This window comes from Neolamprologus brichardi, chromosome 4 (genome assembly GCF_056152115.1).
Source record: "Neolamprologus brichardi isolate AB-2024 chromosome 4, ASM5615211v1, whole genome shotgun sequence".
In the NCBI taxonomy this organism is placed as follows: domain Eukaryota; kingdom Metazoa; phylum Chordata; class Actinopteri; order Cichliformes; family Cichlidae; genus Neolamprologus; species Neolamprologus brichardi.
The window spans coordinates 20,810,352-20,837,414 of NC_142107.1; the positions used below are offsets into that span (position 1 = coordinate 20,810,352).

Consider the following 27,063-nt stretch of genomic DNA (forward strand, 5'->3'; position numbering starts at 1 on the left):
CTCAGGCCTGTCAGAACGGTAACTCCCAGCATCTGGAGCACCTCCTATTCTACGGGGCGGATTCTTCCTCCCAGAATGCCTCTGGAAACACTGCCTTGCACATCTGTGCTTTATACAACAAGGTATTTCACAGAGTACAAATCAAGTATCGCCTTCCCCCGACCGTACCGAAATTTGACGCAATGATCTTTAAAACTGTGTTTTTAAAAAAGATCAACCTGCTTTTGTTTTCATCAACAAACTAAGTAAAAGCAATGATGTCACAGGGGAATGCCAGTAGAGAATCCCGCCCTGTGTATTGCACTTGCATTAAAGATACGTTAATCAATGCTGTTTGTTACAGGAAAGCTGTGCACGAATTCTGCTCTACCGGGGAGCCAATAAAGACACAAAGAATAACAGCGGGCAAACGCCCTTTCAGGTAAATGCTGATTGTCTGGCTGGGTAATTATGCATGGTGTGGTTTATTGTCTTATTAACTTAGCATAGCATAAAGTATAAAGTGTTAGTGCCTAATTTCACTTCAGGCCAGCACTGTGCTGCAGTGCATACAGATGTCTCAGGCGTTGGAAATGCACGTGACCCCTAAATGTGGATGGATATATATATATATATATATATATATATATATATATATATATATATATATATATATATATATATATATATATATATATATATATAGATATATAGATATATAGATATATATAGATATAGATATATCTATATCTATATATATAGATATATATATATAAAACCTCCAGAAAAGGGAAAAAGCTAATTCCGAAAAGATGTTTCTGTAACACTCAAACACACAAAGAACATGAAAGACAACATGGAAGAAACATTTTATACTACTTCAATAATAAAGTAGTATAAATAATAATAATATATAATAATAATAATAATTTGAGCAAACTGTCTATTTACCTTTGACTTACAATAGTGAAATCTTGTGACTTGCACAAGATAAAAGCATCATAGATACCTAAGAAAATTACTCCCAAAGAAAAACAAAATATAATTTTCAATTTTGTGCATCAGAGATATAGTTTTCATGTAATGATTTTCTATGAATTCTATTTTATAAATAATTATTTATTTTAATTTTATTTACTTTATTTTTTTAAATTAATATTGCCAATTTCCAATTCCAATATAGTTTAATCTAGTGCTCTGCTTAAGTAGCTTTGCATGATTCATTGTTCAAAATCATCCTTCTTTATCCCACACTGACTTTTAGTACTTCAAACTATAAGATCCCAGGTAGAAAATATTTTTCAGTTTTATTAAGTAATGTGTTGTGCAGATACTGTTATAATTATTAAACTAAGATATTAAGATATTAATTTTACTTAAATTTGTATCTGCTGCACTGCTCCTGCTGGCACCTTGTTTCAGTGCATTCACACTTCATATCAGAAAATGTGTCGTTAATGAGAGCACGTCACTGAAGAAAGAAGATGGAAAATGCCCTTCATTTACTTAGACTAATAAATAATAATAAATAAAGTGTTCAATAGTTTTTTTCCCCATACTTCTGAAATATCATGATATAATTTTCAGGCTATATTGCTCATCCTAATTAGAGTTATCTTAAACATGAGGAGTGTGTGTTTTGTTCATCAGGTGGCTGTTATGTCTGGCCATTTTGAGCTGGGAGAAATCATCAAAAACCACAGAGACACAGACGTGGGTAAGTGCTATAACTGATGTCTGGTCTCAGATTTGTTCTGCAAGGTCTTTTTCTTTAAGCTAACTCAACACACAGGCTCTCTTACTTAACCTTAAATCAGCAGGACTTCTTTCAGCAGCAAGAGCCAATAACAATTTAAATACATAGAAGTAGCATGTGGATGGAGAGTGTAAAGAAACATGCATCATTTGTAGGATGATATGAAAAGAAGAAAGAAATCTCTTCTGTCTCCCCCTAGTCCCCTTTGTGGAGTCTCCAAAGTACGCCCCCCAGAGGCGGGAGAGCACCCGGACGCTGACAATACCTCCTCATCCCTTCCTCAGAGCCAACAGCGACAGCAGCATGAACCTTCCAGACTGGATGGCAGTGCCCAACGCCCCGTGCACCAACATCGTCTCTGTGCAGGTGTCTGTGTTTGTCTCTGTGTGAGGAGGTCAGAGTTCAAATTATCGACACAGGAAACACCTATGGGTCGATTTTGTAACCTTTTTGTTTTTCAGAGAGATTTTTACTCGTTTTAATTAGAAAGCTCAGATTATTATTATTATTATTTTTTACCAACAATGGAGACAGCAGCTGATAAAACAGCCGTATCTCAAAGCTTAAAACATTTTAGCAACTTGTGTTGTTGAAATGAATGATGCAAAGCACACAGCAAGCATTTCTAAGTGCACAAGTGCATCAAACATAGTCTGCTCCATTCTGCAGGGTTGTTCACGGGATGTGGAGCTTGTTTATATATGGGTTCTTTAAACTTACTGCTCCCCTGTAAAACACCCATTTCCAACATGATGGACCATGTGCACAATATAACGCAGGGGATGACCTTTATCAACCTCTAGTGGTGAATACTGCTAATTGCAGGGCCTTATCTTCTCACATTTTATATAGTATGTGCTTTGGAGCAGAAGATTACTTATTGTTATCCTCTTTAGGTTTACAGCCCAGAAAAATGTTAAATGTCATTAAAGTCAGTCATATTTGAGATTTCTCACCTTTCCTTCTCTGACCGACAGGGCTACAAGCATACAGGAACCCTGCGGAGCTCCAGCAGTCCCAGGGGGGCACGGACACGCTCTCCTTCCCGTGGGAGGATCGGCGACAAAGAGGACCGGAGCAGGCAGAGTCGGAGACAGGGGTGAGTGGAGGAGTCGGACGACAAAGTGCTGTTAAACAGGAGCTTTGTTTCCACTTCCTGCAGATTCAGATGGATCAATCGAAGTGCTTTTGAGGCTTTTGTGCTGGGTGACAGATGTTAAACTCTTTTAAGTGGATTATGTGAGTCACGTTCTTAAAGAGCCATGAAAGGAGTTGAATATGGTTAATTTGGTGTAGTATTTGTTAGTATTCTCTGAAAATGGAAACTAAGAGTCATTCAGATCAGTAATAATTCTGATAATTCAGCAAATTCTTAATTTTTATGTTAAAGAACAAAGTCACACTCAATAGAAATCACACAATGTATAGGGAACGTTTATAACAGCTCCCTGAAAAGTCATAAAAAATAAACAGTTCAACAGTGACTTTTTCTTTCTTTCTGTAAAACAAAATAGCTAATTTCTCAAAATAATTTAAGTCACTTGAGTCCCAGAAAGTTTCATTTGCTTTACCAAGGGCTCAGTCAGCAGCTCAGTCCTGGCCATAAAATGCATTAAACTGCAGTTTCAAATCCTCCTCCCCTCTCAGGCCCGGCCCAGCCACCACCACGGTTCAGACTGCGGGACAGCGAAGACGCCTGTACAGCGCCGTCCCAGGACGCGTTTTTGTAGCCACTCGATCACATTCTGCACAGGGGGAGAGAGAAATCAGCTTCAACAAGGGGGACAGGGTCAAAGGTGAGTGTAACTCCATTTTCACATCATGTGAAGGTTTTTGTGGCAGACAGTCAAAACATTTTGTCTTCCATGTCAACTCAAAGTTAGTGATGCTGTTTCTCACCTGGTACTTGACACAAAGAGACTGTAAGAAAGCACAAGCTCCACACGAGGTATCTTTAATAGGCGCACAAGAAAAGCACATTTAAGACATGCAAAGCAACACTACAGAAACCATTTAACGTAACATGACGTCACATGAGCTCATTTTACTGGAAATCTCTGGGAGTCTGGCATAGCCCCAAAAGGTTCCTTCTAATATATAAGCTGCTGACTGTAAGGCTTGAACAAGATCAGAGGTGACAGCTTTTACATTAACATTATTCAGCTAACTGATGACGGATGGCAGATGATGCATCCATCAGAGTATTAGCGGAACCTAATATACTACTGCCTAATCAAGGTTTTATTGATATGTATAACATGCCAAACAAATGACTACAAATACATTCATCGAGGCACAGAACAACAGAAGCAAGTTCAATATTTGTTCTTCTTTCAGCTTTTCAGCTTTTGTTATTTGCATCCAGCTTATGTTGCACAGCTTGCAGGATCCAAAACAAAAAAAAGTGGCTACAGTGGCTAAAAATGTGTGTCAGGCTGCAGAGTTGGGATTACAGTATCAGCCCTTTGACATCCACTGTAGCTGGGAGATGGTGAGCGTTCTCAACCAAACTACAGATGGATCAGACTTTGAAATGGATGCAACTCCACAACCTTTGGAGAAAAACGAGACATTCACTACAGTCAGGAGGAGCCATCCTCTGGTGACAGTGAAGACGCCAGAGTTGCTCAGACTTGAATACCTGGAGAGCTTTCAGCTGTCGTCCATTAAGGACAATGAATGACTGTAGATAATTTTACTGCAGTCCACCCAAACTTTAAACCGAGATCAAAGCGTTAGAGACATGCAAAAAATATCCATGTTGAAACAGCGGGGGCTACATTTATTTAAGTATTACTCTGAACCAGCGCTCCCCAACTTTTTTTGCCGCACGGACCGGTATAATGTCAGACAATATCTTCACGGATCGGCCTTTGACGTGTTTGCGGATAAATACAACAAAATAAATATATATGATATGGCCAACACAAAAACTGTGGTGTTTTGTAAAGATAATAATAAATGCAAATTCACTGTGTAATTGTGTAACTTCATTAGCAGCGCCCTCCTGAAAATGTGCCAACAACATTGAGAGTAACATCCTCCCCTCTGCCCTTTAACGCTCTCTGGACGCTATGGTAACATGTAAATATTTCTTTCAAAATAAGACACACAACTACAAAGACCCAAGGAGTTAACGATAAAAACCCTGAAAACCATAAACTTCACACCCGAGCTTTAACTTGTGAGGACCGGTGTTGTGCCAAAAAGTGATTTCCAATGTTTCCGTGTATTTTTTTTATGTGTAATATCTTTATGTATGTTGGTAAATAGACTTCGGTGAACAGCGTTTACAAAGGGATTATATATAGAATTAAAAAAGTATCTGTTTTTTCAAGTATCTTTACAGCTCTGTGTTATTGTACTTACATTATAACCAATCCGGTCCTTTATCCTCGCTTAAAATATTTTTACAGAACTATTGTCATATTTGCTGCCATTTCTGCTGTCCTCTTGGCCAGCTTACTCTGACAAAATACATTTTTAATGTTAAAGAGATTTTTTTAACTGTATAAATAAAGGTTATATAAAAGTCACTGCCAAAAACTGATTGCGGCTTCTACCTTGTTACACGAATGTTGTTTGTGGCTCAATATGACTTTATGTCATCCATGAGGGATGCATTTAACATATGTTTCACATATTATAGCCCAACAAGTTACTTATAGCAGTTTAAATATGAGCAATCAGTTTTTGGCAAATACCGGAAATCACTTTTTGGCAGAACACCGGTACCAAACGACTCACGGACCGGCCCGGGGGTTGGGGACCGCTGCTCTAAACTAATACATAAACCTAACCAAGTCAGTTTAATGATAATTACGTTTATTTTAAACGATTGAATTGTTTAAATAAAACAAATGAAGTGTAAAAATCTGTCAGGTGTACGACTCAAACTGTGTCTGTGGTGTGACGGGTGATACGGTTAACCCTTACATCCTCCAAATGTGGACTTTTTTGACCTTTAAAAGTCAAAAATAATAAGCTCATATACTTGAACATGCACAGACAGATTCATGAACACCAGATTCATGTCCAGAAACACAAATCGATAGATTTAAGGGCGTGACTGTTTCGTGAACTGCCGTGAAACCTTCAAGGACTGCCTGACAAAGAGCTCGGTAGCGTGTTGCAGCAAAGACAAAATCTGCGGCTGGCGAATGCAATGCTCCGACTTTGCCCAGAGATGAGCTCATTTCCTCATCAAAGTATGGCTTTATAAATAACTGCTTATAAGTGTTTTTTTGCTTTGAGCCGTGAGTGTTTTACAAATGAGGGCCCTGCTGTAAAGGCAGCTTCTCTGTCTCGTGGGCCAAATCCAAATCCAGTCCACAGTGTCGTCAGATGAGTTTGTTAGATGGTCCTGTCCTGACATGAGTGTAAGGTCTCTATATATGTTTGTATTTAATGTCTGCAGGTATGAATATGTGTGTGTTTGTGAGTGAGTCTAAGGTGTCGCCAGGTATGTATGTCTTGGTGAGTATGTAGGAGGTTTGCATGTCCATGTGTGTGTCCACATTTATGTTTTTTTCCGTCTGTACTTGTTGTCTTTTTGTGTGCGTTCATTTCTCATCGGTGTGTCTGTGTGTGTTTGTGTCGGTTGTGTCACCTTTTTTTTTCTTAACACATTTCTCTTTCCTGTACCCGTCTTTAGTGCTGAGTGTTGGCGAGGGCGGTTACTGGGAGGGGACGGTCAGAGGTCGCACGGGATGGTTTCCCTCTGACTGTGTGGAGGAAGTGATGCTTCGAAGCCAAGACAACCGATCAGGTGAGGACCACCAGCTGTGGCGCACACTCACAAATGCACAGGAGGAAAAAAGTGCTGAGAAAACATTTCAGTTTTGCATTTACCCTCCCTGAGTATACAGCTTATTTGTATTTGAAACCTTTGTTTTGTGATCCGTTACTAGATCAAAAACTTGTGGTGTTAAATTTTAAGGGTTTGTAGAACATTTAGCATCATAAGCATGGGATTTTCCAATTTTAGGGCTATTTTTAGATTATTGGTAAATATGAATCATCACATGCATCATATGGTCTCCGTTTGTGTTTTCCATCCTGTTTTATTTTGAAGGTTAGTTCCTCAAGCAGTTTGCTTCCGCCTTTTCTTCTTTTTTCCAACAGCCTGTGCCTTATATTTTGTGTATTTAGTCTGTTTGTTCCCTTCTTGTCTGCATCACCTTTGTATGCTCGCTCCCTGCCATCGTTAAAATAACCACATTAACATTTAGCTCAAAGTACCACTATCTGCAGATTGACGGAGAGTCCGCTTACAATGCCTTAGTTCTTGTTTAACACTTTCTTCTTATACAGCTTATCCTATTTTAAGTGGTAAATAAAATGATTTTTTTCTTTCACCATATACAAGACCAGCCCATTTTTCACTTTGACTATAATCACCAATGTGATAGACGTGCTTTTTTTAGGGAATATTCAATATAGTTAAAGAAGAACTAAGAGACCACAAAAAGCAACAGCTAACGCTATCAGCATGTAGTGGTAAGTATGATATGTAGTAGATATGGTTCCCATCTTCACCTTTGTTTATCATGCTTATGCTGTGCTGATTTATTTTAATGGTAATGACATTTAATTGTTATACAAGACACAATTAACACCACAAAATAACAAAGGTGTATAAAACATGAGCAGAGAGAATGACATTACAGTAATCTTATCAAGAGGTGACCAGGAAGTGAAGCGCAGAACATGTGGACTGAACAGTTAGCTATAGAAACAACATGCTAACATTTATTGATTAACAATTCATACGACTGGGTGCTCTAGTTAAACAGGTATGTGGGAAGTATGTCAAAAAATGACTTAAAAATTTGACTCTGACCTTGAAATGATGATCAGACAAACAACACACTGGTTAACAGGATGTGAAAAAAAAATATTCCTTCAAGTAAAGAAGTCGGTCAAACTTTTTTACTTTCTTTCTTTTCTGTTTCTGCCTATATGAGTTCACAAAGCAGGAACTCCAGCAACACTTGAGAGAAGATGAACAACTTTAATAGTAGACGCGTTTCGGCTTGTGGCCTTCATCAGGGTCATAGTAAAACATTGTAAAAATTGCTTAAATACAAGACAGGAATCAGAAAAAATTTCAAATTAACCAGTCAAAACTTCATAGATAGGTCAGCTGACATATAATAGGTAGGTATTGGTTAATTGGCTAAGTCACGCCCAAGTAAATACCAGACTAGATCATTACTGATGAGGAGGAGGGGGGTGACATAACCCCCATATGTCTGAAAATAACACATGCATGAAATGCATAAGGAGGATGCTATAAATATACACACAGGTTAAAAAAAAAAAGGGGGGGGGGCGTCTTTAATGGTAAAAGCACGTTTGAATTAGAAAACAAGATTACATCATCACATGGGAACACATTTGTTAAAAGATCCTTATTTATGTCTCTAAAATGTAAAATATCTAAAATTTAGACTTGAATTGTAGACTTAAGATGAGATGTCTAAAGCGCTACTTCTTCTTTGGCTAAAATAATAAGATTAATTAAATAAATATTACTCATGTGAGAGTAATATTGCCTATATGAGCTCAACCAGTCTTGTAGCAAAAGTGAAAGATTTCAAGTATTTGTTTTATCTTAAAACATACATTTACATGAACTCATTATTCTGATGCCGCATGAATGCATAGCAGCTTTTAAAAATGGTGTTGGCGAAATCCTAAACCTAACCAAACAGTGGGTGAAAACAAAACTTAAAATCTCTCCCACGTGAATCTTGAAACCCAAAAGTCAGTTTAAGTCCCTAACACAGATTTTTGTCACTGTTTTACTGTACAGAACTACAAATGACATTCCAGGACACTTACATGAGTGTTTTTAGATGACAGGAAACAAATGACTAGTTAAAAATTAAAGCAGACTTTTTTTCCTGTCACACACTGTGGCTGTATCCCAATTCAGGGTTTGCAGCCTTAAAGTACGCAGCCTTAACGGTCCACAAGGGCCGCGTACTCAAAGACCGCTAAGGCCGGAAGTGCGAGGCTTGTGAAATGGGACGGTCTAGCCTCCGTCGCGCTGCCCAGGTTGCCTAGCAACCATGATACTAACAGCTGGAAACGTTTCATACAGCTTTGTTTGACAGAAATGAAGGAGAAAATCTTTTTTCAAGTGTTTGTTTGTTTCTACATGAGCTTTGATCATTCTCTGTAAGATTAAGCTCAGCTATTGAACGGCGTATATTTTAAAGTAAAGGCTTTAAAACCAAGTTAGTACAAACGTCACTAATGTCACATAACTTTGCAGACATGTGGCCAACAGTAATGTTTTAATGTTCTTCGTTATTAAACATTTGCACATAAATAAGTGACATAATATTCAGTACTTACTTAAAGTTTTCTCTTCGGCCACTCCGCTTCTTCGTCTGCGGCAAAATTATCCACACGGACTGCCGCGCTATGAATTGTGGGATATGTTGGGCCACGAAGTCTACATTGCCACAGCCTTAAAATTCAGGGAAATGAAGGACGCATTTGAGGGACGCATTTCGAGCAGCCTTTGAATTGGGACAGCCTTCGGCGCGCCACTGTGACGTAATCGGCCTTAAAATGCGGCCTTTAAGGCTGCAGACCCTGAATTGGGATACAGCCTGTATGTATGATGTATTGGTATATGCCTATATTAGCGTGGTCAAAGTTTTAAGAGTTGAGTTTTCCGACTCTTGCCTTTGTATCTTACTATAATGATCATAGTGTATATATGTATAAATCTATCTGGTGTACAAATCTGTATGTAACCTATTTCTGTGGGCATGTGGGCCCATCTCAAAACTCAAAGCATTTATTATAGGTCCCAGTTCTTCGCCTGCAAATGCGATGTTATGGTCTCGGTTTGTGTTTATTTCACGTCATATTCAACAGTCACGGTTTTCACTAGTAAGGTTAAGGGTTAAATATAAGGTTAAGCCAATCAGAAGAGCTAAAATGGCTTGTTACAGACAGAAGTGAAATTTAAATGGAAATAAGCATAATAAGTTCCCGTTAATTTCTTTAACCGACTCATTAAATTCATTCAAACAATTGCTTTTACACCAGTCAGTTAATCATTATTTATTTCATGATTAATATGCATATTTATTTTAGCTTACAGGTGACTTGGGGACAAAAATCCAGAGAGATGGCTCCGTATTATTACAGTATTAGCAGTTATGTAATGAAACTGCAAATGTATTTAATATGGGTCAAACTATTCTGATGTCTGTGTGATTTCGTGTTTCACAGAGAGCCGCGGAGAGCGTGCCAAAAGACTGTTCCGCCATTACACTGTGGGATCCTACGACAGCTTTGACGCTCCCAGGTAAGAGCTGCCATGCATCTAGCTGTTACTGATACCTGAGCTGAGCAGCTGCCAGTTTCATCAAAAGACACAGTGGTGTGCACAGATTCATTAAGCAGCAGGGGCACAGACAAACGCCTCCTAGCCACTAACAGAACAAGAGGAAGGGTTAGTTTACGGTGAGGTCACATCACAGTGGTACCCCACCTAACAGAGGGGCATTTGAGTTGAACACAAAAGCACTTTGGGGCACTTGGATTGACAAAAGAGGCGTTTAGATGCTCCAGCTGCTTGTTAAGTGTGACCAGAATGATGCAAGAAAGTGTCCCATTGTGGATAAATAAAGGTTTAAACATGACTACCGCTGTTTTCTACCACTGGCCTCTGAGCAGCTCAGCTCAGGAAATGAGGGGTTATGTACTTTGCTAAAGAGCATGATGTGTCTCGTCAGTCCTCCCAGGGGGCACCGAGAGCTGACAGCCTTTTCATTATGACGCTGCTGCTTCGCTGTTTAGACATACAGCACATGTTGGCAGGGGATTTGTTTGTATCGTAACATACTGTATCCATCTACCCAGATGATTCATAAGTTCCAGTGATACTTTGATGATGTGATGTGTTGTGAGTGATTCATGCAGCAGGATGACGATGTGTGACGGTTCGCTGCCTCCAGTCTAGAAGCTGATCTGCCTGCTGCTGAAGTTATCCTCCAGGCAGAGGTGTACCAGTTGTGTTTTGACTAGCAGGTTTTGCTGAATTTAACCTGAGAGGTGCTGAGAGGTAAATTTGTGTCATATCAGGATTTTAGAGTAAGCTTCGTCTTTTTGATGTCTGCTTTTTGCCTCCAAGCTGCAGAGCTGCTTTGCTAGGTTGCAGATTTCAGGGTGGGCTGAACTTGTTGGTGCTTTTAGTGCACTTCGGTGACTAATACATCTGAAATTTCTTTGTGTTGACCGGAGTTATGAAATCACCAGATGATCATTACTGCCCCCGATGACCACGCAAGCTGAAGTGATGCATATGTATTAATGTTCTGTGGGACCGGCCAGAAATAATCCCAGAACAACAGCTGAGATCTTTAACTTTTGACAGAAGATTATTGTACTTTTCTGTGTTAATAGAGCTAGTCATCCACCCACTGTGACTTAATCAGCATCCGCTTTTACTCAGTGTTCGTTCTTATTAAAGGGCACCTTCACAGATGCAACAACTCGGCTGAGTTGAGTTGAAACTGTGGACATTTCAGTCAGTTACCTCACCCTGCCCCGTGCATACTTGTAGACTGGATACAGAATACAGACATAAATCAGTAACTGGTTTGTGACCATTTTTTAATCCCCAAACTTTAGCCTTTTGCATGCTTCTATGTAGCTTTTTGGACCCTGAAGTGATGATATTTAAACGAGGGAAAGCCAGGAGGCTTGTTGAGCAGGCCCTAGTATATGGGTGCTAATCAGTGAGTAACCAAGTAACAGACTAATATAAAAAAATGAATTTCACTTACCAAAACTGGAGATAAATGTCTTTCATAAGCTGTAGCACACAGTAAACCAATCCTAAAGTAGAAGGTGGAAAGATCCAGTTCAGTGACTCATATTGGTGGAGGTGAGGTCTTTCTATTAGCTATAGCTTCCTGGTTCAGCACACTAACTTTAAGCCTAACCCCCAGCCTTTAAGGTTTTGTGGATAAATACAACAAAATAAAACCAGTACCGGTACCAAAAAAAGAAGATTTATTCATAACACACAGAAAAGACCCGGGGAAACCGAGTTAATGATAAAAACTATAGTCAAAGGAGCTTGCAAAAAAAAGCGTCTGGACTGCTTTAAGTTACTTGAAGACGTTTTAACTCTCATCTGAGAAGCTTCTTCAGTTCTAAGGTCAAATGGTGGAGAGTCCCAGATTTAAAACCTAGTGGGAGTGTCCCCCCACAGAGGGACAAAAGGACCCCCTGATGATGCTCTAATCGCCTGAGCCAAGGTGTGAAACTGGGTGTGGGTCCCAATCAGCCAGAGTTTCGGGTGAGCTCATTGTGAAATAGGGCTGAGACTCTCCACCATTTGACCTTAGAACTGAAGAAGCTTCTCGGATGAGAGGTGAAACGTCTTCAAGCAACTTAAAGAAGTCCAGACGCTTTTCTTTGTAAGCTCCTTTGACTACGATGACCTGGATGACTGAGAACCTTCACAGATAAAAACTATAAAAAATAACGATAAAAAACGATAAAAACCCTGAAAACCATAAATTTCACACCCGAGCCTCAACTCTCACAGCCCGGTACCAAACGACTCACGGACTGGTACTGGGGTTGGGGACTGCTGCTGTAAAGTTTAGCTTTTTAAGGGGACTCACTTTTGGAGCCGCCCTCAAGTGGCCATTAGAGGAAGTGCAGTTTTTGCCATAGGCGTGATTTTGTAGCCTTCGAGGCTCCCACTAGTTTAATATTCTGGTCTGTAAAAGCACGAGTGTGAAACCGACGTCTTCCCATTAACTCATCATTCACTGTGTGTCACAGCATCACGGTGAATTGGTTTCAGGCAAACTCTTTTCAGTGTCCAGAACTCGTACTCAACAAAGACGTGTAAATAAAGCTATTATCAGTTGGATTATTCATTATTTATGTGACGCCATGCCTCTTCTATCATTTTCACACTCATCATTATTCGTCTTGATTCCTCAACTTTAACCAAAAGGCCTACATTTGCTCTGACTGTGCTTCTCTCTTATACGCACGTTATCATTTATTATTAACAGGCTTTTCATCAACAGTGACATTTCATGGAAGCGACACACTCAGCAGTGCAAACTCAAACACATATGTTTGTACACACACACACACACTCTCTATAGCACACACACATCATGGATAATTAAAGGCGCGTTGTAGCAGAGATGCTGGTTTGGCCAGGCAGGCAGGCATGGCTGACTCAGAGCCGCCCTCACATGGGCCCACTTTCACAGCCTTTATCACTACATGTAATATCGCACCTATTCCTCCTTATATCCCTCTATATTTGGCCATGTCTCCTGACCATCTCTGCATCCCTCCTTCGCTTTCTATTTATCACTGCGTTGCTAACCCCCCTGTACTTTTTAATTTTCTTTCTATCACCCTCTCCTCCCTGTGGTGTCTCCATCTGGAGGTCAGACAGTGAAGGGCACTCAAATGGGAGCGGAGAGTTATCGAGGGGGAAGAAGTGCTCGGACAAAGGAAGACAGGAATTTCATGTTCACAAATAGGTGGCGAGAGACATGAACTGTGTTTTTGTGGAAGCAACAGGAGGTCTGAGGAGGAAGAAGTTTACCCTTTGGCTTACTTTAAGTTTCTTCATCCTGATTGGAATGACCAAAGCGAGACAGCATCTTGTTTATGACATTGACATTTACTTTTTAGCCAACATCAGCTGGAATTTATTGACAGTTAACTGGCTGATTGGTCGAATAGTTAAATTTTTCTCTTCCAAAGAAATTTCACTGATAAATTCTTTAATTTTAAAAAATGGACATTTTGGCTCTTGTATAGCTCGGGCTGGCAATAAAACGTCAAAGAAGTTGTGTGCTAGAGAAGTAATTTTAAAGGGACGGGTTCCTATTTTTGCCCCACTCTGACCAAAAGAAACAAACAACAACTTGAATTATTTGAACAATTCTCTCTTTGTAAAGTTTTCAAAAGCTTTACTGTCTCTAATACAGGATTTGTTTTGCGGACTGGAATGTCTGAGGCTAGCTTTGCAAATTGGAATGATATTCATTTTCAACATACTGGCTCATCTCTTAGACACATCTTTGTAACTCCATCTTTATGTCTGTCAATTCTCCTGTTGAAACCTGGATATTCTTCGTAGCCTGACTTGGACAGAATGAGATAAACTGCGCCACTGTAGCAAAACCTGCCATCCTAAACCCACCAGTAGTACCATATCACCCCATTAGAGCACTTCGCTCTCGCACTGCAGCCTTTTCAGGCCCCTCTTCTATGGAACCAGCTTCCAGTTTGGATTCAGGAGACAGACACTATCTCTACTTTTAAGATTAGGCTTAAAACTTTCCTTTTTGCTAAAGCATGTAGTTAGGGCTGGACCAGGTGACCCTGAATCCTCCCTTAGTTATGCTGCAATAGGTATAGACTGCCGGGGGATTCCCATGATGCATTGAGTTTTTCCTTTTCGGTCACCTTTCTCACTCACTATGTGTTAATAGACCTCTCTGCATTGAATCATACCTGTTATTAATCTCTGTCTCTCTTCTACAGCATGTCTTTATCCTGTCTTCCTTCTCTCACCCCAACCAGTCGCAGCAGATGGCCCTGCCCCTCCCTGAGCCTGGTTCTTTCTTCCTGTTAAAAGGGAGTTTTTCCTTCCCACTGTCGCCAAAGTGCTTGCTCATAGGGGGTCATATGATTGTTGGGTTTTTCTCTGTATGCATTATTATTGGGTCTCCCTTACAATATAAAGCGCCTTAACCTCCTAGGACCTGGCGTCCACATACGTGGACATCACATTTTGGGTTATTTAGACCAAAATACTCAATTTTGCTCTACAAGAGCCTGATATCCACTTACGAGGACATTATACTGCAACTGTTCTATCAAAATTTTAAACAAATATCCTCATATGTGGCTCTTATTTTTCTTAGAAACAATAATTAGGTTAAAAAAAATCTGGTCATTCTTTGTTTTTACATTCATCAGGTCCCAATCAGCCCAAATATCAAAGAGAAATTGAAAATGCATGCCGTGGAAGAGTTCGGGTCTTAGGAGGTTAAGGCAACTGTTGTTGTGATTTGGTGCTATATAAATAAAATTGAATTGAATTGAACCAGTCAGCAAGGCATAATGCTTTGCCTCAGTTTTAAGGTATGATAGTTATAGTAAAAAGATCAAGTTCAATTTAGTTTTATTTATAAAGTGCCAAATCATAAAACAGTTGCTGTTTAATATTTTAAGGTAAAGACCCTACAATAACAATGAAAGGGGCCTCTATGAGCAAGCACTTGGTGACAGTGGGAAGAAAAAACTTACTTTTAACAGGAAACCTCCAGCAGAGCCAGGATCAGGAAAGGGCAGCTGTCTGTTGTGACCGGGTGGGGGTGACAGAAGGGAGACAAGACCGAGGAAGAAGACTGAGATCAAAAATAATAATAATGAGTAAAGGCAAAGTGGTGCTTAAACGCATTAATTTATGTGATCAAGATCAAAAAATCTCGGTGACGAATAAGAAATATGTACATCTCACATGCCGCTCAACTTTTGACATATATATTCCTAATTTCCTCTAAATAATTCCACATGTATTTGTTGAGTCTTTTGTTCCTCTTTTGTTTTCTTTTCTTTTCAGACCTCGGTATAACGATCTTCAATATCCAAATTTAGCACAGTCAAAACAAGAAATGTGTGAACATTTGATTGCTACCATCATCATCACAGCACACATATTTTCAGCTGCATCCAATTAATTAAAGAAGAGACTAGCAGCGATGTCGCAACCAGATAGTGTGGCGTGGCGATGAAATTCAGCAACATGTACCAACAACAGGCAAAATTTGAAAGAAGGAAAAAGTAAATTCTTTTAATTTTAATATTTTTTAGATATTACCATAAACTAGCTACATTAATTTTCTAATAATTACTTTGTTGTTGGTGTAAATTTGTTCATTCGTTGTTGACTTTGGTGAATGTGTTTATGTTTTCTCAAAGTGATTAAAAGGTTTTTGCACATCAGGTCAGTCAGGTATATGATTAGTTTGGGCACTTGTTTATTTGTCTGTTTTGCAGGATTGTTACGATATCTGGATTGTAATCAAAATTTGTATCAGAGGTCAGTTTAGATTCATTGATTTGTTTGATTAAATGTAAAAGTGGAAAAACTGAACATTTTACATATCATACTGAAATAAGAACAACTGGGAGACATCGTGTTGATGTTCTCAATATAATCCAGATCCAGACGTCCATCTGGACCCAAACTCAGCCTCTCTCAGGCTGTACGGAAAGACAAGCAAGAAGAGTGAGTTGAGCTCACTCAGCCATCCCATTCTTTCAAAAGCATTTCCTTAACATGAGAAGACACTGCATATATCTGAATCTGCACATGAGCCCAAGTGCATATAGCAACTTGTGTATTGTTTTAAAGCATTTTTATTAACTCTGCTACTGTATTTAGGTTGCCTTTGCTACATGCTTAACTTTAAACTGGCTTTAAAATCTTTAAAAGATGAGTCAGTGAAAGAGATGAAAGCTAAACTGGCAGATCATTAGCTCTCAGTGTCATTATCACAGATGCACTGAGCAACTGCACACAATCTGTACATGAGACTCGTCTTTTGGGCCAACAGCGGGTCAAATAAGGACGAGCGGCGCACAGAGAACATCCCGTTAAACGCTCTTGTGGTGGTTTGTCATGTCTTGTTAAGAACATGCTTTGCTGTAGATAAACTGCACACACACACAAGATAACAGAGGACAGACTGACAGGCTGAAAAACAAAAACACATGATCATGTGGACCTTCTGTCAACATTTGCTTCCTGCCCCACCTCTCCCCCTCTCCTCCTCTCTCTCTCTCTCTCCCTCTCATCACACATGCATGGACACACATATTATGCACACAAATTCACAGTGGTATGGCCTGACATGCACGGAGAGTAACAAATGGGCAGGCATGCGAGAAAAGAGAGGATAAGAGCTGTGATCGTCCTTGGATGCAGGAGGGAGGCAAGAGGATGAGAGAGAAAGGGATTGAGCAAACGTAGATAGAGAGAGAGAGAGAGAAGGGAGAGAAGGAAGGAGGGAGGGAGGGAGGGTAAGACGACATAACAACTACGACATACGTGGACGGAGCCTCTGACTAAGAGATGATGTGAGTGCCTATTTGGGAGAATCTGTACCTCTCCTCTCTCTTTCTCTCCCCCTCCACCTCCTCCTCTTCCTCTTCCTTCTTCCGCCACTCATCCACCAGCTGTTTCTCTGTCCTCTCTCCGCTTCCTGTCTGCATCGATGCCCACCCACCCCCGTTTGCAAGACCCTCTCATTCACGCTTCGTTTACAGAAAATGTGAGGAGAGGGTGGAGGGGGGGGGAAGCATGTTTGAGTGTGTGCATGGTTTATGTGAGGTGTGTGTGTGCATGTTAGAGGCAGCAAAGAATAGAAGAAGAAAAAAAACAGGGGGTGGGTGAGGTTAGTTAAGTGTGATTTATAGGCACGCGGGGTCAATAACTGCAGGAGGACAGCAGAAGAGGCTCCGGGACAAACTGTACAAAGTCAGATTTATTTTTATTACACACACAAGCCGAGTGGATTCTTTACATTTTTTTAAAAAAAATTGTGTAATGTTAGATAATTTAATTTGCCTTATCTTTTCATATTGTGTCTAACAATGGTAATACCTTTTTCAGTAATGCGAGAGGCCTCTGTCATTCCCTCGATAGCAGACTTATCAGAGTCACATCCATTTTTATGAATGGGAAATCATGACAGTGATAAATAGGCAGAGTGAATACTATACATATAAACTATAGGAAGTGGAGGAGTGAGGGGAAGAGTGTGAAGGGGAAGAGTGTGTACGTGGTTTTGGGGGCTGTGTGTGAGTTAACTGCATGAATGCTGCCATGCCTGGACTGTATGTGTGTGTTTGTGTGTGCGTGAAGCCCCCCCGCGGAGAAACCCAATCACCTCTCTTTCTCGCTTTCTTCCTAAATGCCCTCACTTCTCTCTCTCTCTCTCCCTTTCTCTTTTTAAGCCACCTTATTCTCCTTCCTCTCCCCCTCCTTCTCTTTTCTCTCCCTCTCTCTCTCTCTCTCGCTCTGTGTCGCAGTCACAGCGAACCATCTCCATCCCTCACTCTCTCTCCCATTCCTCCTCTCTCTCTGTCTTAAGTATGAAGGGGCTGGGAGTGCTCGGCCCTCTCCCTCTCCCTTTCCCTTCTTCCATTTCTCTCTCCTCCTCTTCCTCCTCCTCTCCTTCTCCTCCTCTCTCGCGGCTCGCGCTCTCTACTGTCTCGCTGGAAGACGAGAAGGAGAAGGAGCAGGAGAAGGAGGAGGAGGAGAGGGAGGGGAGGAAATGGCGATGGGGGCATGCGGCGAGGAGGATCTCTCCCTCTCCCTCTCCCTCTCTTCTTCCTGGCCATCGCTCGGCCCTGTGAATAGGAGCGTCTGGTTCATTTACAGGTACCTGCCATGGCTTTTTATACCCCCCCTTACCCTCTGCTTCCTGCCTCTCTTTCCCCCCCCTCTTCCTCCAGTTGCCGGGGGGGGAGGAGATGGAGGGGCAGAGCGAGGGATGCATGCATGTGGACATCATGGATGGCAGGGCAGGATCGATAAGATAGACTGACAGATGTTACAAAGCATGCCTGCAGACAGATGTTTGTGATTCAGCGTGCCTGAGTGCGAGTGTGTGTGATGCATGTGTGTGAAGACGGACGAGTGCTGCTGCTGCACAGCCCGGTGTATGAGCAGTGCAGTCGTTCTGTGTTTCGCTGTATGAACATGTGTGTGTCATCTTCTTTCTCTCTGCTTTGAATCGCTCTCTGTTCTCTCAACTGTTCTCTTGCGATGCTGCACCGGGAGAAGTGACGCTTGCTGCTTTTACTGATGTGCAGATTGATGGCGTGTTTGTTTGCGTGCATGCATGCCAATGTCTGTGTGTTTGTATGTGTGCGCGCGCTCTGGATAGATGGATGGCATGTTTGCTGCTGTCCATCTAAGACAAAAAAAAAAAAAGGTAAATGGCAAGCAAATTACCCCCCGTCCCCCCCATACTGGCTGGTTGATTGTATATGTTCTTGTGTCCTGTTTGCTGTGTGGCGTGTTTCTGTATGTTTACCAGAATGTACGTACATGTGTCCGTGTGTGAGAGAGATAAAAAAGGGGGGACTGCCGACAGAAAGGAAACAGCGCATGGTGAGGGAGTTTTAAGGATGCAGCATGCATTACAAGTTCCAGCTTCTCTCTGACACCTCTATGGAAGCCTGCTTGGCCAAACCTGTTTAATGCCTTGGCTTCCTACCTATGCAGCATGAGACACACTCTACACTGTGCTGCATTGTCCAGCTCAATCGCTTTCTGATGACAACATTGTGTCCCGGGTCAGTGGCTGGATCCTCTGAGCGATGCAGTGCACGGAGGTGTATCTGAGCGCTGATCCTCTTCCTCCTCATTAAATGAGACGGCAGAAGCTCGCAGTCTGAAACCTGTGTTGTGTTCAGGTATCAACTTGAGAAGAAAACAATCTCCAAAAACTAAAAGTGGAGATTTAATCAGGGATACGTTTAATTAAATCCGCTCACAGGTTTGACAAGCACACACAACTTGGAAATAATGTTAAGATTTTTCTGTTGTTCTGTAATTCTCTAACATGACCAGACTGCTAACAACAAGTGTTCATGGCTGGCTTCTGTCATTGGGACACTGAACCAAATTCCTTGTGTACATCTGATTGGTAATTATCTGAATAGTAAAACTTGCTTGAGCAGTTTGTTGACCAGCATGGCGAAAGATTCCAAAGATGAGTAAAATTAGGCTTTCTGCTCAGCTGCATTTGCAGTAGCTTTTAAATGGGCAGTTTTTTTTATTGATGTCCAAAGAGGTCCAAAAAAATTTGGACCTGAGTACAGTGAATGGGAAGTTGATGTCATCCTTGAAGACAGCCTAGAGTCGGAGTTAGGAGCTGTCTGGATGGGAAGCAGCCTCACACACACACACACACACACACACACACATAGTCACATGTCGATAAACCAAGTAAGTGACTTTTGATCACACTCATCTTCCACTGACTAACTTTTAATTAAATATGTAAATAATTTAAACCGTTTGGTTCTTAAATGTTTGATACAACATTCCACATTTCTCTGCATTTTTTATTTTTATTTATTTTATTTTATTTATTTTATTTTTTTATATTCCCAAATACTGATTGATTAAAAGCTCTGGGTTTGGCCACTCATAATGCATCATTTGTTTTTAGAAAAAAAAAAGCCTCAACTTTCAGAGTTTATTCATAGGGGTATATCATAGATGTAACACTTCTTGAAGGATCTTTTTCTGTAGTGTTACCTCTCTTCTAAAACTTGAACAAATCTATGAAAACTTTGTGATCAGTCATCTATTTTTTGGCCATTTGTAAAGATGCCATATTTAAGCTGCTTTAACGTCTGCAAGCCACTTTGCAACCCTCACCACTGCTTCTCCTTATCATTGCTGTAATCACATCTGTTGTCATCACTCTCTTCTGTTCTCTGGTCTCACTGCAGCTGCTGCTTTTAAAGATTACAGCCATGCCACTTAATATAAAGGACTGCAGATGAAATAAAAACCACCCTTTGACTATAAACCTTTTCAGTAAAGAAATAAGTTACCTGCACATAAGTCAATGACTTGTTGCTTATGTTGTATGTTGAGACAGAGCAGGTTAACCCAGCGTCAGTCTGATGTCTGTGTGCATTTAACAATTCTGACAGCTCATATTTTATAGAAAATGTGCTACGCTGTGCAATTCTATGGATGCATTCGATTTTTGCTACTGCTCATTCCTACCTTATTTTTTTTGTAATTATGCCTATTGCCGTATTGCGTGCAAAGTCATTAACTTGGTCCTTCATTTGAGATCTGTGCTGGGTAGCAGAAATGGACAGAAACGGATGAGAATAACAAAGAGACACAGCCTTGGCACAGATAGAGAGGCTCTCACAGCTTGTAGAGTACCATGCACTCAATGGACTGAGAGAAAAAGATCAAGAGGGGGAAATGTGATTAGAAAAAAAAGTTACTGTATGATTAGAAGTTTGGAGAACAAGGGCAAGAAGCCAATATTGAGAGCTTTATGGAAAGGCCGTCAGGATAGGAAAATGTAAAATAAGGAAAAAGCCAGTAAAGAGAAAAAGAGAGCGGGATGAACAGATGGAGTGGGTTGGGACTATTTTGGTGCACGATGGGATTATCAGCAAGTGGTTACAGTATGTTACAGCTGAAACGTGTTTTATGTATATACCTCTCTGACTCACTTGGTGACTGAGCGGTTGCTTGTATGGCCTTTTCATTCATAACAACAAGCTTCGCATACCTCTGAGGCGGCGGTGGACCTTAGATTGTCTCATATGTCCGACCTCTGTGCTAACAGGACGACAAAAGCGTCTGGTTATGAAAATATAATGCACAAATATGTAGTATCTAAATTTGCTTGCCCTTCATGTTGTGAACCACTGTGTTCAGTGATGCAAGAAGTGATTATATTGTCTACATAAACCATTATAAAGAAAACAGCCAAGGTTTTAATAACCAGGAAGTATCAGAAGGAAAAAAAGTACTCGTCGAGAAAAATGATTATATATTAAAATTTTAGAGTATTGTGTGTTCAGCACTGCTGGCTGATAAATCATCGTATCTTTGTCATCACAAAGTAAATATAAAGACGAACACTGAAATGCAATGACTGTGAATAAAAGTCCTTTTATGTACTTGTGTAGTTACCTCATACCAGGAGGCTCTGGGTTCGAACCTGCTGGGATCTTTCTGGGTGGCCTTTCTCTTGTGTTGGGCACATTGGTGCTTCTGAGTTGCTCTTTGTTTTGTGTGTTTTTGTATGTTAGCTTATCCAGTGTAAGCTTGCCTTAGAGCTATTAGTTAGCTTAAGCATAACTTTGTTTTCTGTGTGTTGTCGTTGGACATACATGTGTTGAGAAAGTTTCTGTAACCATAACTGTAAAGAGTAAGTTTAATAGGAAATGCTGTTATACTTGAACTTCAGTAAATGCACTTCGATCACACCTCAGGCTGCTTACACTCCATCTGTGCCACAGCACAGAACAGAAAATATACTGTACTATATGAGCCGCACCTGTGAGCATGCAGTGCCTGTTCTCTGCTGTCAGTGACTAATAGTTTACCATTACATAGCTCGGCTCTGGTGTGGACCTACCCAAATTTCCCTGCGTCCAGTTCGAGCTGTTGCTGAGGCAACAAGCAGCGCCATAGAACTGTATATAGCATCTCTGACTGAGGTTCTGGTAAAAACTGGCTCCATGCTCGCTTTCAAAAAGCATACAGGAAAGTGAAGTGCAAAAAGACACGATTCTAAGTCATCACTGTACTTGTACTGGCATAGATCGCAATTTAAAGGTGGTTAAAGTTTGGCTAAGATTAACTAGTTTTAGGCTGGAACTACAATATTCCAGGAATAATCCTTTTACCTTTGATCCCTCTGTAATGTTTTCAGGAGCAACATATTTCAGAGTATATAAAATGCCAGTCACATTAGGCTTTATATTAGATCTGCTATAATTTTAAGCCCCTTTTATAGCTACCTTAGAAATATAATGAATGACAAACTCCAAAGTCTTGGAGGTGGAATTTTCTGGATGTTAGACTTTAAAAACATAAATAGGATGCCATGATATAATTTCATTTGAAAACAAATTCGTGAGCAGATATTAATAATATAAAAAAAACAAACAAAGCTGAAGTATAACCTCATGCAGAGCACCTGTTTCACACCCATACACAGCTGATAGGAGTTTCAGGTGATGTAACCACAGGGGGAAAGTTGGAATCGTGAAGTCTGGAGTGGAGTGGTATAGTTGAAAAAAGGTTGATGTGATGTGCTTTTCCAACCATCATCGTGAATGAGCAACGATGTACAGCACGTGTCTAACCATCGTACTCTGTCTCTCCTCTGTCTCCTCTCTGGTAGTGACTATATAATCAAAGAGAAGACAGTGCTTCTGCAGAAAAAAGATAGCGAGGGTTTTGGCTTTGTCCTAAGAGGTGCAAAAGGTAAGACGCGAGCACGCTCACAATCATACTGAAAATACAGTACCTTACACGCAGTGCTAATGCAATCTCATATTTTCACACCATCTTCAGCTCAGACTCCTATCGAAGAGTTTACTCCCACCCCGGCCTTCCCTGCCCTGCAGTACTTGGAGTCAGTGGATGAGGGAGGTGTGGCCTGGAGAGCCGGTCTCAGGATGGGGGATTTCCTAATAGAGGTAGTGATTATCATTATTTATTATTTATCTAATCTGATTTCCAAAGTCAGAAAATTTGATTAAAATGCGATATCTGCAACTGAATCACCATGAAAATCAGCAGATGAGGAGAAGCAATCTAGACAAGTGTGAGTGTGAATAAAAAGACATTACAGTAGACTACTTCTGCCCATTTCCTGGTTTGTATTTTTATTCTGTAGTTTGCTAAAGTAGCTCTATAGTTAAATAAAAAGGTCATTATTTGTCTTTTTCTAAGCTTTGGTGCAGATCATTAGTTTTCCTTTTCGTTTAAGCCAACTTTCATTGACATCACACAGAATCAAGAGTAGCAAAAAACAAAAAGTTTGAAACAATTCCTTGTGAGCCAAGAACAATTTTTATAAATAGTGATGTGTAGAAACTCTAAACTACAAGTGCTTAACGTTGTCAACCATCTGGTTCATTGACATGCAGTAAATGAAGGGTAAAGTTATATAAATGAATTTTCTTAAAATAAATAAATATCTACACCTGTGTTGTGCCCCAGGTCAACGGTCAGAATGTGGTGAAAGTTGGTCACCGGCAGGTCGTCAACATGATCCGGCAGGGTGGTAACAGCCTCATGGTCAAGGTTGTAATGGTAACCCGCAACCCTGACATGGAGGAGGGTTCAAGGAAGAAAAGTAAGAGTCTGCTTTCTTCTTCCTGGAGTGCCATCCTGTTCTCATTCCCAGGGTGTCAAATTGTAACATTGACAAAATGTCACTATTTGACACTTACAGACGACTGCGCAAGATGTCCTTTGCTGTGGCACACAGGTCTATCATAATGCTTAGACAACCCTCTCACTTCCAGCTCTTGCAGAGCCATGTTTAATCACACTGTGTAGGCATCATTTGTCAATTTGCTGGGGTAATGTTTGAAGAAGTATATTTAAAGCAAAGGCACAGTCTAACAGAGCTAACCGAGAAATTTTCTGTGCCTAAACCAACCAACAAGTGAAAGCACGATCTGATATCCTCGTGTTGGTGTTGTTCCCAGATCATCATACTAAAGGTTGTTCCAGGATCAACATTGCAAGTGACCAATCAGAATGTTGTGATGTCATACTTTTGCGACTTCGGGAAAAACCGGCGTAAAACAAAAAACTGTACTTAAGCTGCGAGAAACCGCCTTTGTCCGCCGATCAACGGACCCTAACCCTTTAATAAACGCTAAGCAGAATTGATATTGTCCTTGCAACATTGGAATTTCATAAATGCACAATGGGTTGGTGCGCAAAAGAATAACGTCACAATAATGTGATTGGTCACTTGCAATGTTGAACCTGGAACAACATTTTCATGATGATCTGGGAACAACACCAACACGAGGATATCAGATCATCCCAAGTGAAAGCTCCCAGATGGGAAACACGGTTCAACTACAAAACCCTATGAGTTTTAGTTCATCTTTAGATTATTTTGGGGTTTTTTTACTGTAGGAAGTCAAAGTCCTAATTGTGGTTAAAATCTGACTAAATAACCAGCCCTACCATTCACCCCACAGATGGTTGAAAAACTGTGATGCAGCACAAACTGCCGTCATCTGAATGCACAGAAACTGTGGTCTCACCTTTAAAAAACACTCTCTAAAAGTGTTTGTATAATTTTCCTGTGCAGGCTTGAATCATATGCTGGCTCCCTAAATTGGCACTCAACCATCATAACCAGTGCCAAAGGACATCTTGTGGATATCTCAGTGATGCCAGCGGCATCTGACGGGACGGCAGTATACGGGATGAGAACACGTTGGTGTTGGCTGCTGTTGATGAATTCTGGACCTAATTGAACCTTGTTCTTGAACAGCTTGACTGACCACTGCTTCCTTTTCTCTTCACTCTCCTCCAGTCCCCCAGCAGAGTAAAAGGCTGAGCACTCCAGCTATTGCCCTGCGGTCCAAATCAATGACGTCAGAATTGGAGGAGATGGGTAAGAAACTAGTTTAAACCACTGTTTTTTTAAAAGAGATTAATTGAAACAAGTAAGGGGAGCTAGGAAGATGTAGACAAAGAAGCGGGGTGCTGTACTGGGTAGAAACAGATTCAGGTGGTGTTGAATGATAGGACAGTGTGAAACCAGAGTTGGGGGTTGTTAAAGATGCTGTAAGTGTGAAGGGGAGTTGAGCAAGGGCTAAATTTAGATGGCAAGACAGTAGTGAGGAGAGAGCGCAGTTATTCAGTGATAGAAACTAGCGGGAAAGAAGATTGGCTGCCGCCATGGATGACGGTCTCAATGCATTTCACTGTTCTTTCAGAGGTTCCACACTGTCACTTCCAGCACCCCCACTACAGGTAACCCCACCCAAAACGAGTGTCGCCATCTACCCTGTGATCCCTCTCTCACTGCCCGCTTCTCTTGCCTCTTACCCCTTGCACCCCTTACTGCTCCCTGGCCCCGCCCACTCAACCCCAGCACCCACAGAGTAGCCTACCAGCCCCTCTGCTCGCACTCATGCTGACACTCAGCAAGCATTTGTCGCCAAGGTAACACTGAAACTGCAAAGGTATCACCTGGACAGAGTTTGCGGGTGCTACATGCATCAGAGCGAGGTGTCTTTTTTTTTTTTTTTTTTGCTGAAAATCTCTGTTATTGATTTGGAAGAAAATCACACCAAGGATAAAATTATTGAGATGAGTAATTTTTGAAAAAAAAAAATCGAAAGAAAGAAAAAAAAACTTTGTTCCAGGTCTGTTGCTATGGTGACTGCATTATGTGTGGCTATGCCATCTCTATTTGAGGCAAAATAGTGGGAGGAGAGTTGCTGATCAGAACGCTGGCCAGTATTTTACTGCTGATTGGGTTATATCTTCCAAGCACTTAAAACGCTCTGCTTCTGAGCATGCCCAGTTAACGGCTAATAATATATGAGAGCTGATGACATGAGAATGATCAGCTAGGCTTTGTTAGGTAGTCTCAGATCTCCTGAGCTCCTTGCATTGTTGACCCATATGTGTTATCCAGAGCTCTACACACTCTTCTACATGATGTCGCTGCATATACACTCTCAGGGGGCAGTGTCAAAAAACGATCTGGGCTTGTTTTAGTGGTTTTACCTAACATGCAAAAGATCCCTGGTTTCATCCTGGCAGGAGATGCCCCCACTGGCGTCCAGTTTAATCATTTTGAAGTAGCTTGTTCTTCTTATTATTCTAGTCTTGTCCAAATCAGGATCAGACTTGATGAACCTGAGTGTAGAGATTAGCCTTTTGCTTAATTCCTCCCCCATCTCCTCCCCTCACCTGCCCTGTTTTTGTGGTGTGATCTCACCTGACCACCCAAAGCATGAGCACCCAGTACAGGTTTCCTGAACCCCTTAACCCACTTTCCTACTGTCCCAACGCTCACTATAGACTCCTCAATCTTACCAGTAACACTGTATGTATGATCTGATCCTTACAGTTTCAGTCCAAGCAACAAAGGTGTTAATGCACACACATGAATAGTCATATTAATATTGTTGTTTTTAGTACTGTTCACCTAGCAAGTGAAGGATTCCCTTCCTGATGCAACTCCAAATCCGTTTGGGGTTGCATCAGGAAGTGGATTCTGTATAAAAATATGCTGAGCTACCAAATGTGGCGACCCCTTATGAATGAGGGAGGAGCCAAACTAAGCTTAAGAAACATAGAAGCATATGCTGCATAATTTGTGACCACTCTATTGTATATCTTTTTCACAATTCCTAACAAGGTATCTGCATCGATATTATCTATTTATGTGTTAATTTAAAACAAGAAAAATCTGTCAGGCCTGTTATCATATGATCTTACCGGGTTTTTGGCCTGAAAACTTCATGCCCAGCCAGGGCAGAAGAAAGTCTTTCCACTTTGGAGTGGTTTTTTAAATGTCTCTGGGCAACTATTCTGAAACTCCTGTATTAATTAAGTGAGAATGTATCCATAACTATAACACCATTGGCCACCGGGACATAAAAACTGCATGAAATTTGATGAAAAAAAGAAGTTTAGGTTCAGGCTTGAAAACTTTGCCCCAAAATATTATACTTCTGTAGAA

General features: G+C 40.8%; 1 protein-coding gene across 1 annotated transcript in view; it reads left to right on the plus strand.

Moving 5' to 3' along the window:
- Nucleotides 1–27,063, plus strand: part of shank1 (SH3 and multiple ankyrin repeat domains 1) — a 112,671-nt gene that overhangs the window by 68,831 nt on the left and 16,777 nt on the right. The window contains exons 8-19 of the mRNA XM_087840023.1: nt 6–122; nt 344–421; nt 1,630–1,696; nt 1,935–2,101; nt 2,713–2,834; nt 3,383–3,531; nt 6,390–6,503; nt 9,992–10,067; nt 22,732–22,814; nt 22,905–23,029; nt 23,556–23,691; nt 24,898–24,978. Of these exons, the coding sequence (XP_087696149.1) occupies nt 6–122; nt 344–421; nt 1,630–1,696; nt 1,935–2,101; nt 2,713–2,834; nt 3,383–3,531; nt 6,390–6,503; nt 9,992–10,067; nt 22,732–22,814; nt 22,905–23,029; nt 23,556–23,691; nt 24,898–24,978 (1,315 nt within the window). The remainder of the gene's footprint in view (nt 1–5; nt 123–343; nt 422–1,629; nt 1,697–1,934; nt 2,102–2,712; nt 2,835–3,382; nt 3,532–6,389; nt 6,504–9,991; nt 10,068–22,731; nt 22,815–22,904; nt 23,030–23,555; nt 23,692–24,897; nt 24,979–27,063) is intronic.